Below are 14,862 nucleotides of genomic sequence, written 5' to 3'. Positions count from 1 at the left end.
TCCGAATATCACGATCACAGATCACTGCCCCACTGAACACTGTGGAAGTGAGTCAATGTCTAGTAGGTAATCTGGTGTCAAATCTTCATCCTGAAGGATATTCAGACCATGAGTCTGACTCTGATGGATGCACTGATGTGGGGTTATACCCCATGGATACCATGAGCTTAAGTCAATACCTCCCCTGATTAGGCTGAGCTTAGGTTACTGGTCACATGGCATATTCTGACTTTGATTCACCACCCCAAGTAATATTCCAACTGTAGGTCATTGCCTTTTGTTGGATATTCTAACCTTGGATTACCACCACTGATAAATACCCTGACTTTAAGTGACAAATCCTGGTGGATACTCTGGTCTGATGTCCCTACCCTATGAATTGCAACACTGGATCACTGGATTACTGCCTCCAGTGGGTAACATGATCCTGGATCACCTCTAATGGGTTCTCTGACTCTGGATCTTTGCCTCTCACTAGCTAACTTGAACCTTGGTCTCTACCCCAGTGGACATCGTGACACTGGACCTGGTGGTGCACTAATGAATAGCCTCACTGTGAGTCTCTGTTCTGTTGGAAACACCAATAGATATATTGACATGAATTGACTTTGCTGTATGCCTTTGCCTAAGGCCACATCCTCATTGGATTCTCTTAATGTGGATTAACATCTCTGGTGGCTACCACTAACCTGTGTCACAATTTTGATGGCTACTGTAAGTGTGGGTCACCACTTCAGGTAGTTTACCCTTACCCTGCTTGAACAATGGTGGATTCTGTGACTGTTGGTCGCAGCCACAGTAACTGCAATGATTTAAGTCAACACCTTGATAAATGTCCTAGCGAAAGGCATCTGCTACAGGTAAGCATCCCAATGGGTAGCTTTACTTTAGGATATTGTCTTAGATGAATTTTTTTGTGTCTGCATCATCAGTCTGTCTAACTTTGAGTCATACCCAAATGTAAGTATATGTAACATGCTACCTGTTTACAGATTACTAGGCTCCATGAATGCAGTACTTCAGATAGCCCTGTGATGCCACGCCCTTGTTACGTGCTTTATAGGTTATCTGCCTTCAATTTTTTTTTCCTTAACCAGATATTGCTCAGACATACAACCCTGGAACCAAACCACTTGCTGATTGAAGAAACAAGAGAAAAAATGACTCCAAGTTTGGATGCCCCCCATAAAAGGTAATAAGTTAATTTAACGAGGTAGCATTTCACGGAAGACTGCATGCCATTAACTAAATTACAATGCATCACTGGAACTGTATGGTAGTCACGAAATATGGGATGGGAAGACAGCAGTGTGGTAGTAACATTACTGGTTATACATGTAAGCTGGAGATATACTGGCTGCATACAGCCATTGTACATACCTGTCAACCTCTTAGATCAAGAAATCTGTTCAAAGCTATAAATAATGGGTGGACAAAGGCCCAAAAATAGGGACAATTTTTAAATGCTACTCTTACAAATGTAGAAAGTTGATAGAATAACAGGCTTAGCTTTAGCATGAATTTTCTGAAGGGTATGACGTCTGAAACTCAAATGTCTGTCATTAGTTCCTGTCTTCAGTCTTTAATTGAACAGTAGTAGCATTGAGCAGTAATACCTTTAGATTGTCTTTGTTCTGATTTGCTATGTCAGAAGTACTTTCAGTTTGGAATTGCCTAAAAAAGGTGCTATGGTGGAAGACAATGTTTTAGTTAATATTCAAAAGCCTAGAGGGGACAGGTACAGACCATCCCTGGAAAAGCAGCGTGGTCTGTTGACCATCTCCTTCCATGCTGACAAATATTTCACCTCCTTAGAACAACACCAGAAACTAAGCCAATAATTAATGTTAATCACCTTTTGTTCGTATTGTGGCATCATCCTTGGAGAAGGTAAAGTGCTGTTCAATGCTAGGCTCATACCAGCCTGAGACAGAAATTCTGAGAGCTCCATGCTGTCTCTCTTCATATAGTCTAGGGAAGTACATCTCAGTTCATTTACTCCAACAGAGGTTCATAGGTTCATATGTGTGTACTAGGCTAATGGCCCTGGAGCCTATATAAGCCTATCCCAAGAAGATTCCCTGGCATCATGCCACCTAAAGTTAGTTCCCAGTGCTCCTGTCAAGCAAGACCACTGAAGTGATCCCTGGGGTGAACTTCCTATTGCCCAGTCACATGGGCTATGACTGAGTCATATTGGTAATTGTGGTCCAGTGACATGAGTGCATGCATAATATGGCGGATCCTAGCCCCTGATAAGCAACTGACAGTAACTTTCTCCTTACTCAACCTGGTGAGAGGGACATCAGTGTGTTTCACAATGGAGTCTCCAATGACTAGAATGTTGGACTGTGTGGTGACTTGCCTTATGGGCTTAGAGGTAGAGGCTCTTTGAGATGTAGCTGTATGTGTTGATGTGGGTGTTGTGTTGAAAGAGGGCATTTGGGGTTACTGAGGGTATTTGTTATGTGTACTTTGTCTAGGAGGTCTTTGTGGTTTAGGAAGGTTACATGTAAGTGCCTTGGCATATGTGGGTTGATATGTCTGCGTGATGGGTGCATTGTGTTTACTACTGACAACCTTATTGACATTAGTAGTACTTTTATGTGAGAACTTTGCCTACTGTGACATTGTGTAAATACATCTCTCACATACTATCAGTGTGTTTAGAAATAACTGGTTATCAGTAAACATGAGGCAATTTCTACATTGCCTTAGGATGCCCATATCCACCAAGTTGGTAACGGAGACAGTAGAAAGTTCATATCCATAGCAACAGACCCTTTTTTATTGATTAGACAGTTGAAGTGAGAATATCATTCACTGTCAGGAGTATCCGGTTTGCAACTATGTGGACTGTGCTTGTCACTGCAAATTAGTTGTCCTTTGTGCAACTAGGTATTGGAGAAATTTCAATTGTGCTTTTACAGGAAAAATGTCAGTCAAGGTGCCTGAGTCTGTACAGAGCACTGGCAAACACTTGAGTGGAAACTAATACGTAGACCCTGAAAATTTAAGGATGATATATTTAGGTAGATATTCTGAATTTAGAAACAAATCAAGCAGTACTTACTGAAAACAAAGAATTATCTTGTCAAGAATGATGAAAAGAGGGGAGTCACATGAATGGCTACTGCCTGCCTACTACTAATGCTGGTCTCGCCACAGCTTCACTCTGTTGGGATACAATACTCCTTTGTTTCTTCTCTCACCAGAAGAAAAATGTTAGCACCAATCCCAAGAAGAGAAGTAGGCCATGGCCTGTTTGGTGATCCACAGTCTTGTCCCAGATGATGCAAGGGTATGTAAGCTTGTAGCCTTTTTCTGGTAGATGCCTCGAATAGCAACCAGACCAGTCAGGTATGTTACGCACAAACACACAATCTAATCGGAAAGAGTTAGGAATCAATGCACTCTGCTCCTAATCTCACCACAATCAGAATATAAGCAAAGATTCCAAGCTGCCATCTATAAAGCAGTTATTAAGCTTTCTGGTGATCAGCAGTCTCCAAGAAATAGTATCACTGCACTCCTTATCTTACCAAGAGAAAACAGAGGCACTAATCCCAAGATAACTACCGAGAGGCAGAATGTGGGCTCTTCAATAACCAGTGGTCTTGCAATAGATGTTTAAAGGTAAGATGAAAAAAATTAATATAAGGGGCAGGCAACTAGAAAGACAGTGGTGTTTAAGAACACAACAGTAACAGAGTAGGACAGTGTGAAAAAAAATCTATATGATTCACAAGAGGCAGATCTGTAGCCCCTTTTCAAGTTTTAATATGGAATGCCAAACTGAAAGTACTTCTGACATAGCAAATCAAAACCAAGAAACTCTAAAGGTATTATTGCTCAGTGCTATGAGTCTAAACTAAAACTCCACTCCCTAGAAGCTCTCTTTACCCTAGAGAATGCTGATGTCTGTGCAGTCACTGAGACATGGTTCAAAGCCGTGGACAGCACACCAGCAGTGTAAGGTTGCAATGCCTTCCACACATTTAGGCCAGCTACTTCACAAGCTGGGACTAAAGGTGGAGGTGTCTCTATTTACATCCAAAATAAATATACTTCAGGGCTGGTCAGACAGGACAATGCACTTGAACTGCTCCATGTTCAAATCACCATGGGTAAAATCCAGTACCACTTCCTTGCAAGCTATAGGTCCCGCTCTATGACCCAGGAAAACCCACACCATGTATTTAAACTTATTAGAAACATTAATCATCCAACCCAATACCATATTCATGGGTGACTTTAATTATCCCACTATTAACTGGAAATCTTATACAACACCAAATGTACATACACAAAGATTCCTGGATTTTGTAAACACAAACTCCCTGGACTGGATAGTCAATACATCAACCAGGGGTGCAACCATAAAGGATTTGATCCTCACTAATATGGGAGACTGCTGCACACCCCCTACTTTAATATATTCCCTGATATGGTCAGACAGAAAAATGGTCTCCTTTGAAGTAAAAATAAAACCTGGGCCCCCAGCTAAACCTGGAATATTCAGAAACTATTCTAAGGCTAACCTCCTGCTGCTAGTGACAACCTGGCAAAATTTCAAGCCCCCATAAACCCTGAGAACACTTCTGCCTATGCAGGAAATATTCAGGGAACCCTGTACAAGCATGTGAATAGCTGCATAGAGGCAGCTGTACCAACCAGGAAGAAGTACAGAACTAACTCAAAAAACAAGTCACCCTGGTGGAATCACAAAATCAATAGGCTGTATAACAGGAAGAGGAAGAAAATCATGGCACCTAGCAGGATAAAAGAACTCTCATCAAACTAAAAAAAAAAAAAAAAAAAAAAAAAAAAAAAAGAAAACAACTGAGAGGTCAAATAAAATCTACCAAAACCAAATTTGAGGTAAGTTTGGCTTCTCAGGTCAAGGACAGCCACAAACCATTCTTTAGCTATGTCCACAACCAAAAAGGCAATACACAGCTGTGTGCAGAGCTGATTGTAAATGGAGCCACCTATACTGAGCCAGAAGATGTAGTAAACCTCCTAGCTGATAAATTCAGCTCCAACATTACCCCTCTCTCCCCCTCAACCTTCCTTCAGGAAATATCATCAAATATAACTCCCCCTATCACTAGGGAACAGGTTCTTAATGCTCTCTCTCTAAGACCAAGAACACTGTATCAATAGGCCCAGAAAATATCCCAGGATGCCTTCTAAATAGCATGAAATATGACCTAGCAGGGCCTCTGGAATTACTATTTATCTGTAGCCTCCAAACAGGTTTCATGCCTCCTAAATGGAGAAAGGCAACAGTCATACCTCTGCACAAAGGTGGGCCATCTACAGACACTGGAGACTACAGACCCATAGGTCTCACTAGTCTTGTATGTAAAGCCATGGAAAGAATTCTCATGGAGATGATTGATATTCTAAAAGTGTATTAGTTCTGGTTTAAGCACTTGGGCTTCAGGCCAGTTATTTTACGTTAAGAAGGATTGCGGTCTGCACTCTTGTGGGAGGAGAGGCTGGACTCTGCCCTTCTGCTCAGAGAATTTCTGGTTAGAGGCTTATTCTAACTGTTTCTTACTGAAATTGGAACACCTTGTTTGCTGTAGCATACACTAGATCCAGGCCTGCTGAATCTAGCTTTGTTTGTATGCTTGTTGTTTGTTTGCTTGTTATTTCCCTGAAAAGCTAATTCCACCTAAAACGCGGCTTCTCAGCGCTTCTGTGATCTCTAGTGATATCTGCATTGCTTACTGTACTTATTTCCTTGTTTCACTTGAAAGAAAGTTACTGTTTGTTGTTTTTGCATTTAAGTTACCTGTAACACATTGCATTTAAGTTACCTGGCACTTGCTCACTAAAGCAATTATATGTCAGCTCTAAAAAATTAAAAGCACTACACCCTCACAAACTCCCCTTGAGTACCTTGTTCCCCATTGGCCCTTTTTTTCAATTATAAAGGAATTCCCAATACTATTCTAGCATGTCCAAAGGTCAGTTGTCAATCTCCTCTTCAGTCCAGCTGGTGAATCTGGGAATCTTGAGGCAATGTTACAACTGCCTAATGTACACAGACAACCCTCTCCTCCTCCCAACAAATTCCAACACATGTGAGAGACGCAACCATATAGCCAAACTGGAGGCTAAGCTCTCTCAACTCAGTACTGGCGTAACCAGTCAGGAGGAGAAGGAAACCACACTCACTACAATTCCAGTCTCACATAGACCTACCACGACAACAAACCAAACACATAAACACACAAAAACATACTCGGAGGCTCTAAATAAAAATCTGCCTAAGCAGCAGAGACCTCCAAAGCAGACACCCAAGCAACCGCTACCCCAAAACAAAACACGTGCAACACATAGCTCACAAAGCCAGTGTGCCGAACAGTCACAGCCCTTAAGGCTAAACAACACACCTGATACACTTGTAATAGGTGACTCTATCGTCAGGCACACTGGCGTCCCGCTCACCAGGCTGAACAAGGAGAAGGTCACGGTGAGCTGCCTGTCAGGCGCTAGGATCCGCCACATAACACAAGCACTCAGGTCACTCCAAGGCAAGTACAAATATGACTCAGTCATTGTCCATGCTGGTGTGAATGACCTGAGATGTACCTCCCTGGACTACATGAAAAGAGACATAGAGGAGCTCTCTGAGCATGTAGCCCAGGCGGTATGACCCTGACCTTGAGTAGCATCTTACCCTCACCAAGAATGATGCCACAATATGAAGACAAGATGATCAATTTCAACAATTGGCTTAAGTGTTGGTGTCATTCAAAGGGGATCCAATGCCTGTCAGCCTGGGATGACATGCTCGACAAGCCACGATGCTTCACTAGGGACGGCTTGCACCTGTCACCCCTGGGCTTTCGGATATTGGCAAAGGCTCTTGCTACCCCCATAGTGCCTTTTTTAGGCAAGGCTCAAAATACAAACCCACCTCCATAGGTATCACAAGGGATAAGAAACTAAGAGTAATGCTACTCAACGCCAGAAGTCTAAACCTCAAGATGCACACACTCAAAACTCTCCTTAGCATGGAGAACATCGATATCTGTGCAGTAACAGAAACCTGGTTCAAGGCTCCCGAGAGTACCCCAGCACTATCAGGTTATACCTCATACCAAGCTTTTCGGCCCCAAAACTTGGACCAAACCACAAAAGGAGGGGGAGTATCAATATTCGTCAAAGATACCCACATCTCCAAGTTGGTGGCACAGCACGAAGCATCAGAGACTATCCATGTGCAACTAACTGTGGGTAAAACTGCCTTCCAGTTTATAGCCTGCTACAGACCACCCTCCCAAACACAGGAACCCAACTTGGCCTTCCTGAGAATACTGGAAAATATGAAGGTCTCTCCAAATACCATTATATTGGGCGACTTCAACTACCCAAACATAGACTGGGAGCATTACTCTAGCTCCAACACCCTAGCCCAAAGGTTCCTAGAATTTATAAACTCAAATGCTATGGAACAACTTGTTACTACTCCCACAAGAGGGGAAAACATACTGGACCTGATCATCACCAACATGGGGACACTATGCTCCAGACCAGAAGTGTATCCCTCACTGGTAAGATCAGACTATAAACTAATCTCACTGGATATTCACATTCCGACCCCACCCCCTGCCCAGAAAACCACAGTGAAAAACTTCTCTAAAGCAAATTTCACACGCCTCAAAACCGAGGCGAAATCCTTCAAAGCCCCCGGGCCTGTGGAAAATACGGCCCAGACTGCAGAATCCTTTATAAATGCATTCTATGAACACCTTCAGGAATGCATGGATCATGCAATCCCAAATAAAACCAAGACCCAGTCCTCCAAAGGCAGACGTCCTGTCTGGTGGACCCCAGCCATAAACAAACTATACAATAGAAGGAGGAAGCTACTACATGATAGAGCAAAATCCCAAAAAGGGAAGGCATCTCTGATCAGTATTAGCAAAAAACTACGGGCACTCATAAAATCGTATAAGGCCAGCTTTGAAAGAAAAATTGCACAGGACACTAAGGATAATCACAAGGCTTTCTTTAGTTATGTTAGGAACCTGGGTGGGAATTCCCAGATATGCTCAGAATTAGTCCAAAATGACAAAAAATACACCGAGCCCACAGACATTGCCAACATCCTAGCTGACAGGTTCAGTGCAAACTTCTCCCCCTCTCCCCACCAAAAGGGCAAATATCTATCCCAACAGAGTGCTGCCCCCCTGACATCTCAGATGCTCAGGTAAGAGCCGCCCTCTCCAAAGCAAAAAACACAGCATCAATGGGACCAGATGGTGTCCCGGGCTGCGTCCTACATGAACTCCAAGAAGAGCTAAACCCAAACATAAAACTACTGTTCAGTCTTAGCCTTACTACAGGATATGTACCCAAAGAGTGGCGTACAGCAACAGTGGTCCCTCTCCACAAAGGTGGTGCCTCAACGGATCCTGGAAACTATCGCCCCATAAGCCTGACTAGCTTGGTCTGCAAAGCTATGGAAAGGATCATCATGGACCTCATAAATAAAGATATTGGGGACCTACAGACACTGGATCCTACCCAGTTTGGCTTTGTTAAGGATAGATCCTGCCTCTTAAACCTGGTCGATTTCTTTGAAACAGTCACCAAGGCCATTGACGAGGGGCAGGTGGTCCACACAGCCTACCTGGACCTCGCAAAAGCCTTCGATACAATACCCCACTCGGGCATTATAGATAAGCTCACCAGCTTAAATATAAACCCCTATGTCACTAGATGGGTTGCAAACTGGCTCAAGGACAGAACCCACATGGTTAGAATTGCTGGAGCCATGTCAGACTCCAAACCAGTTACAAGTGGCATCCCACAAGGCTCAGTCCTGGGACCTCTCTTGTTCGGTATATATTTCTCGGTGCTACAGGCCAACACGGAAGGACTGTGGCTGACCAAGTTCGCAGATGACTGCAAACTGGGCGCCATAATCAACTCTCCAGCCGACACAAGCATCCTCCAAAAGGGCCTCATAGAAACAGACAACTGGTGCCAGAGCCATGGCCTCAAGCTAAACGCCAAAAAGTGTATAGTCATCCTCTTTGGCAAAAACAAAGTGCCCACAAATTACCACATAGGTGGTAATCCATTAAGTACAGAAGAAGTCATTAGGGACCTGGGGACCCAAGTTGATAGCAATCTCTCATTTGACAACCACGTGGCCAAAGTGGTTAGAAAAACATTTTATATAGCCCACCTAATCATGAAGGGATTCACATATAGATCAGAGGAGGTCATCGTACCTCTTTACTCATCCCTCATCAGGCCCATAATTGAGTACAATGCCCCTTTTGGGATGTACCTTACCAGACACCTGCAACAACTGGAAAGACCCCAAAAGTACCTCACCAAGAGGATCAAAGAGCTCAAACAGATGCCATATGCTGCCCGGTTAAAGAAACTCCAGCTCTACTCAGTGGCATACCGCCTGCTCAAAGGCGATCTGTGCCTGACGTATAAAGCCATGTCCAACCCGGAATTAATGGACATGCTGCACCTCAGAAAATCCAAATCCCATCGAGCTACGCGCTCGAGAGACGTGAACCTCAGCACTGAAATAAATAGGACATGCTGGAGGGACAGATTCATAACCCAGAGGCTCCCTTCTCTCTGGAATAAAATCCCAGTCCAGGTTAGGCAGAGTCCCACATTGACTCTCTTCAAGAGGAATCTTGATGAGTGGATGGGAGATCGTAGGTTTACCCCGGCTATCACTTCTGTGTCACTGTTAGACAGAGGCACAGTATACTAACCTCAAAAAAAGGCATAGCAAAATTAATTTAAAATGGGTGGCGAAAGCCAAACACACTCTGGCTAGGCTTATAAATGCCCTAGGGCAGATAGCCTAGTATGAACCTATGAACCTATGAACCTATGATAGAGATATAGTAAACCTCCAGACACTGGACCCAATACAGTTTGGTTTCATCAAGGGCAGATCATACCTACTCAACTTGGTAGATTTCTTTGAGAGGGTCACCAAAGCAATAGATGAGGGCAAAATCATTCACAATGCCTACCTTGATCTGGCCAAGGCATTTGACACAATACATGACTAGAGCATTGCTGACATACTCAAGAGGTTAGGTACAAACCTGTATGTCATCTAGTGGATAACCAACTGGCTCACAGACAGGACCCAAGAAGTTAGAACTGTGGAGTCCACCTCTACAAAGAGGCCAGTCACAAGTGGAGTCCCTCAGTGAGCAGTCCTTAGAGCACTCCCTTTTGGCATTTACTTCTCAGAAGTCAAAACCAGTGTTAGTGGTCTCTGGCTGTCTAAAGTTGCAGATGATTGTAAATTAGGAGCTGTCATTGAATCTCACACTGACTCAAATGTTCTCCAGGAGGGGCTGACACAGGCAAACAACTGGTGTCAGAGCCATGGATTAAAACTAAATGCCAAGAAATGCATAATAGAATCCTTTGGGAAGGCATCCATCCTTGGTAACTATCATATTGGCAACACACCCCTTAGAGCTGACCCAGTAGTGAGGGACTTAGGGACACACATAGATAGTAATCTAGCCTTTGATCATCACGTGTCTACAGTGGTGAGGAAATCATTCTATGCTGCACAGCTTATAAACAAAGATATGGCATCTAAGTCCAAGGAAGTCATTGTTTTCCTGTATTCGGCATTCATCAAACCTATCATTGAGTACAATGCTCCCTGTGTATGTACCTAACCAGGCACATCCAACAATTGGAACATCCACAGAGATTTCTCACTAAAAGAATACAGGGTGTAAGTAATTTATCCTGTGCAGACTGCCTCAAGGCCCTATCCCTGTATTCTGTCTCCTACAGTCTTTTGAGGGGGAAGATCTATGCCTGGGATACAGAGCATTGTCGGACCCCACTCTGATGGACCTCCTACATATCCACAAAACAAACAGCACCAGAATTACCCATTCTAAAGACTTAAACCTTGCTTGTGATATAAATAGGGCATGTTGGAAAGATAGGTATATACCCCAGAGACTACATCATCTATGGAACAGGCTTCCCATCCATGTGAAGCAGAGTTCCTCCTTAACCCAATTCAAGTGCAACTTGGACAGTTGGGTGTGAAACAGGAAATTCATCCATGGTTTGGCACCTGTGTCTCAAATGGACACAGGAACCTGTAAAAGGTTCGTCTCCCAGGCCCTAGCTTGTAAATGTTTCATCTCCCAAGCCCCTGCTTAAACTTATCAAGTGTATCAGAATTTGTCAGAGATTTGGGATGCATGGCTAGGCTTAAAAAGGTCCTTGTGGTTGTTAGCCTAGTAAACAACTATGAACCTATGAACCTATAATGACTTGCCAATAATTTGCCATTAAACCACAATTTTATGAAAAATAGACCAAAAATATGAGGCAAAAATTTGGACATTCTGCGAAAATCAGTATAGTTATGAGGTATACCATGGTGCTGTGGCTTGACTACATTGGTGCCCTGCTGATGATGTAATGTACTGGTTATGCAGTGCTGTGATTTCACAGCAGTTGTGCCATGGTGGTAGACTGATATACTGGCTGTGGAGTAGTGCCACTACAGTATAGAGTTTCCATGGTACTGGAATTGTGTTCTGACAGTGCAGTTGTACAGTTGTAGTGTTTGGTACTCTGGTGGTAGTGTAGTGTACTGGCTATGGAGTGGTGTGATTACAGTACAATGGTACCCTGGTAGTGGAGTCGGGTAATGGCCTGGAGTGATATTACTGCAGTAGTAGTACTTTGGTAGTGGAGCTGTGCACTAAATGTGGAGTGGCTTTACTGTGATGCAGTAGTGTGATGATGTATGGTGACTGTAGATTGCTGTGATTGCACTATAGCTGTTATACAGGTAGTTAGCTAATGTACCGATTGTGTAGAGCTATAACTTTACTGTATTATTATCCTGGTTTGTAGAGTATTTTACTGATCATGGAGTTATGTGACGGATCAGTAGTAGTGCCTTGGTAGTGGAATGGTGTACTATGAACAGGTTTTACTGCTATTGAGTGGTACCCTGTTGCTGGAAGGGTAGACTGGCTGTGGAATGGTGTAATTGTACTGTATGGGTACCTGGTGATGACTGGTGGACTGGATATGGAATGGTTTAATTGCACTGTATGGTCGACCCTGGTGATGGAGTGGTGGACTGGATATGGAATGGTGTAATTATGTGAACCCTGATGGTGGACTGGTGGACTGGATATAGACTGGTGTGATTGCACTATATGGGTATCTGGTGGTGACTGGTGAACTGGCTGTGGGCTGGTGTGATTCTACTGTATGTGTACCCTGGTGGTGACTGGTGAACTTGCTGTGGAATGGTGTGGTACCCTGGTGGTGACTGGTGGACCAGCTGTGGAATGGTGTGATTGTACTGTATGGGTGCCCTGGTGGTGACTGGTGGACTGGCTGTGGACTGGTGTGATTGCACTGAATGGGTACGTGGTGGTTAATGGTCAACTGGCTGTGGACTGATGTGAGTTCACTGTATGGATACCTGATGGTGACTGGTGGACCGGCTGTAGAATGGTGTGATTGTACTGTATGAGTATCCTGGTGGTGACTGGTTGACTGGCTGTGGACTGGTGTGATTGCACTGTATGGATACCTGTTGATGACTGGTGGCCTGGCTGTGGAATGGTGTGTTTGCACTATATGAGTACCTGGTGGTGACTGGTGAACTAACTGTGGAATGGTGTGATTGTTCTGTGTGGATGCCTGTTGGTGAATGGTGGACTGGCTGTGGAATGGTATGATTGCACTATATGGGAACCCTGATGGTGGATTGGTCGACTGAATATGGAGTGGTGCAATTGCACTATATGGATACCTGCTGGTGACTGGTGGACTGGCTGTGGAATGGTGTGATTGTACTGTATGGGTACCCTGGTGGTGACTGGTGGACTGGCTGTGGTAAGGTGTGGTACCCTCTTGGTGACTGGTTGTGGAATGGTGTGATTATACTCTATGGGAACCCTGATGGTGGACTGGTGGACTGGATATGGACTGGTGTCATTGCACTATATGTAAGTTTGTAGCCTTTTTCTGGTAGATGCCTCAGAAAGGAACCAGATCAATCAGGAATGTTAAGCACAGATACTCAGTTTCCAACCAGAAACAGACAGGAATCAATGCACTCTGCTCATTCTCTCACCAGGATCGGAATATAAGCACAGATTCCAAGCTGTCATCTATAAAGCAATTAGTAGGCTTTCTGGTGATCAGCAGTCTCCAAGAAACAGTGTCCCTTCACTCCTTATCTTACCAGGAGAAAACAGAGGCACTAATCCCAAGGTGACTACTGAGAGGCAGAATGTGTGCTCTCCAGTAACTGGTGGCCTTGCAATAGATGTTTAAAGGTAAGATGAAAAAAATGTTTTTTCCTAAACACTGCAGTGTGCACTATGCAGTTAGATATGAAAGTGTGTAACTTAAGTTTTAGCTGTCTAAGTGGAGAGCCACTGTTTTTTAAAAGAGCAAGATAGATTGAAAGGGGGTGGGCACTTTTGTATTCTGGTACTGTGGAATACAGTGGGATTGCCAATAAATTTAAATAGTTGAAGGGGAGTGATTTCACAAAATGATAATTTTGTGCTTACTCACACCAGCCTGTGAAAGAAGTGAGGGAAGGAGGTATATGGTCAAATTAACATAAGGGGCAGGCAACTAGAAAAACAGTGGTGTTTAAGAACACAACAGTAACAGGGTGGGACAATGCAAAAAAAATCTGTATGATTCACAAGAGACAGAACTGTGGTCTCTTTTAGTTTTAATATGGAATGCCAAATTGAAAGTACTTCTGACATAGCAAATCAAAACCAAGAAACTAAATGTATTACTGCCTAATGCTAGGAGTCTAAACAAAAAACTCCATACCCTAGAAGCTGTCTTTACCCTAGAGAATGCTGATGTCTGTGCAGTCATGGAGACATGGTTCAAAGCCATGGGGAGCACACCAATACTGTAAGGTTATAATGCCTTCCACACATTTAGGCCAGCTACTTCACAGGCAGGGACTAAAGGTGAAGGTGTGTCTATTTACATCAAAAATAAATACACCTAAAGGCTGGTCAAACAGGACAATGCATTTGAACTGCTCCATGATCAAATCACCATGGGTAAAATCCAGTACCACTTCCTTGCAAGCTATAAGTCCCCCTCTATGACCCAGGAAACCCATACCATGTATTTACCTTATTAGAAACACTAACCATCCAGTCCAATGCCATATTAATGGGTGACTTAAATTACCCCACTATTAACTGGAAATCCTATACAACACCAAATGTACATGCACAGAGATTCCTGAATTTTGTAAACACAAACTCCCTGGACCAGATAGTCAATACATCAACCAGGGGTGCAACCATACTAGATCTGGTCTTCACTAATATGGGTGACTGCTGCACACCCCCTACTGCAATGTGTTCCCTGATAAGGTCAGACCGTAAAATGGTCTCAATATGCTAATGACTTTGCTATTGTTCTGAGTGACACTTCACTAGACCGTGTTAATATAACTTTTCCAGTCCTCATAGTTGTTAATAGCCTGCATGGGCCTGCACTTCCGTGCATCAATAAATAAGTCCTAGCTCTTGTATCTCATGAGCATTTTGTTTCCTAGTTCTGACTGGCATGACTCATTGTATCCCACACTTACCTTAGCTGGTCACAATCCCGAATTAATCATTAAAGCTCTTGACTCTGTGATAATTGAAAAGGTTACATTGGCTAACCTCCTTGATTGCATTATTGGCAATCAATTAAAATGTATGTCTCAGCAAAGTATGTAGTCACTAAGAACAATATAATGCTAGATAAACTGTCCAAAGCCAATCTGAACAAAGCATGAAGTCACTAAGA

The 14,862-nt window shown here is 43.4% G+C and overlaps 1 protein-coding gene across 3 annotated transcripts in view; it reads left to right on the top strand.

Moving 5' to 3' along the window:
* Positions 1 to 14,862, top strand: part of LOC122812312 (E3 ubiquitin-protein ligase Rnf220-like) — a 673,416-nt gene that overhangs the window by 532,342 nt on the left and 126,212 nt on the right. For all 3 annotated transcript variants that reach the window (XM_044084714.1, XM_044084713.1, XR_006366388.1), the window contains exon 10: positions 1,109 to 1,192. In XM_044084714.1, coding sequence (XP_043940649.1) covers positions 1,109 to 1,192 — 84 coding nt within the window. The remainder of the gene's footprint in view (positions 1 to 1,108; positions 1,193 to 14,862) is intronic.

Source organism: Protopterus annectens, chromosome 9.part0 (assembly GCF_019279795.1).
Source record: "Protopterus annectens isolate FY-2018-M chromosome 9.part0, PAN1.0, whole genome shotgun sequence".
Classification (NCBI taxonomy): Eukaryota; Metazoa; Chordata; order Ceratodontiformes; family Protopteridae; genus Protopterus; species Protopterus annectens.
This window is presented reverse-complemented; position numbering and strand designations above follow the sequence as displayed.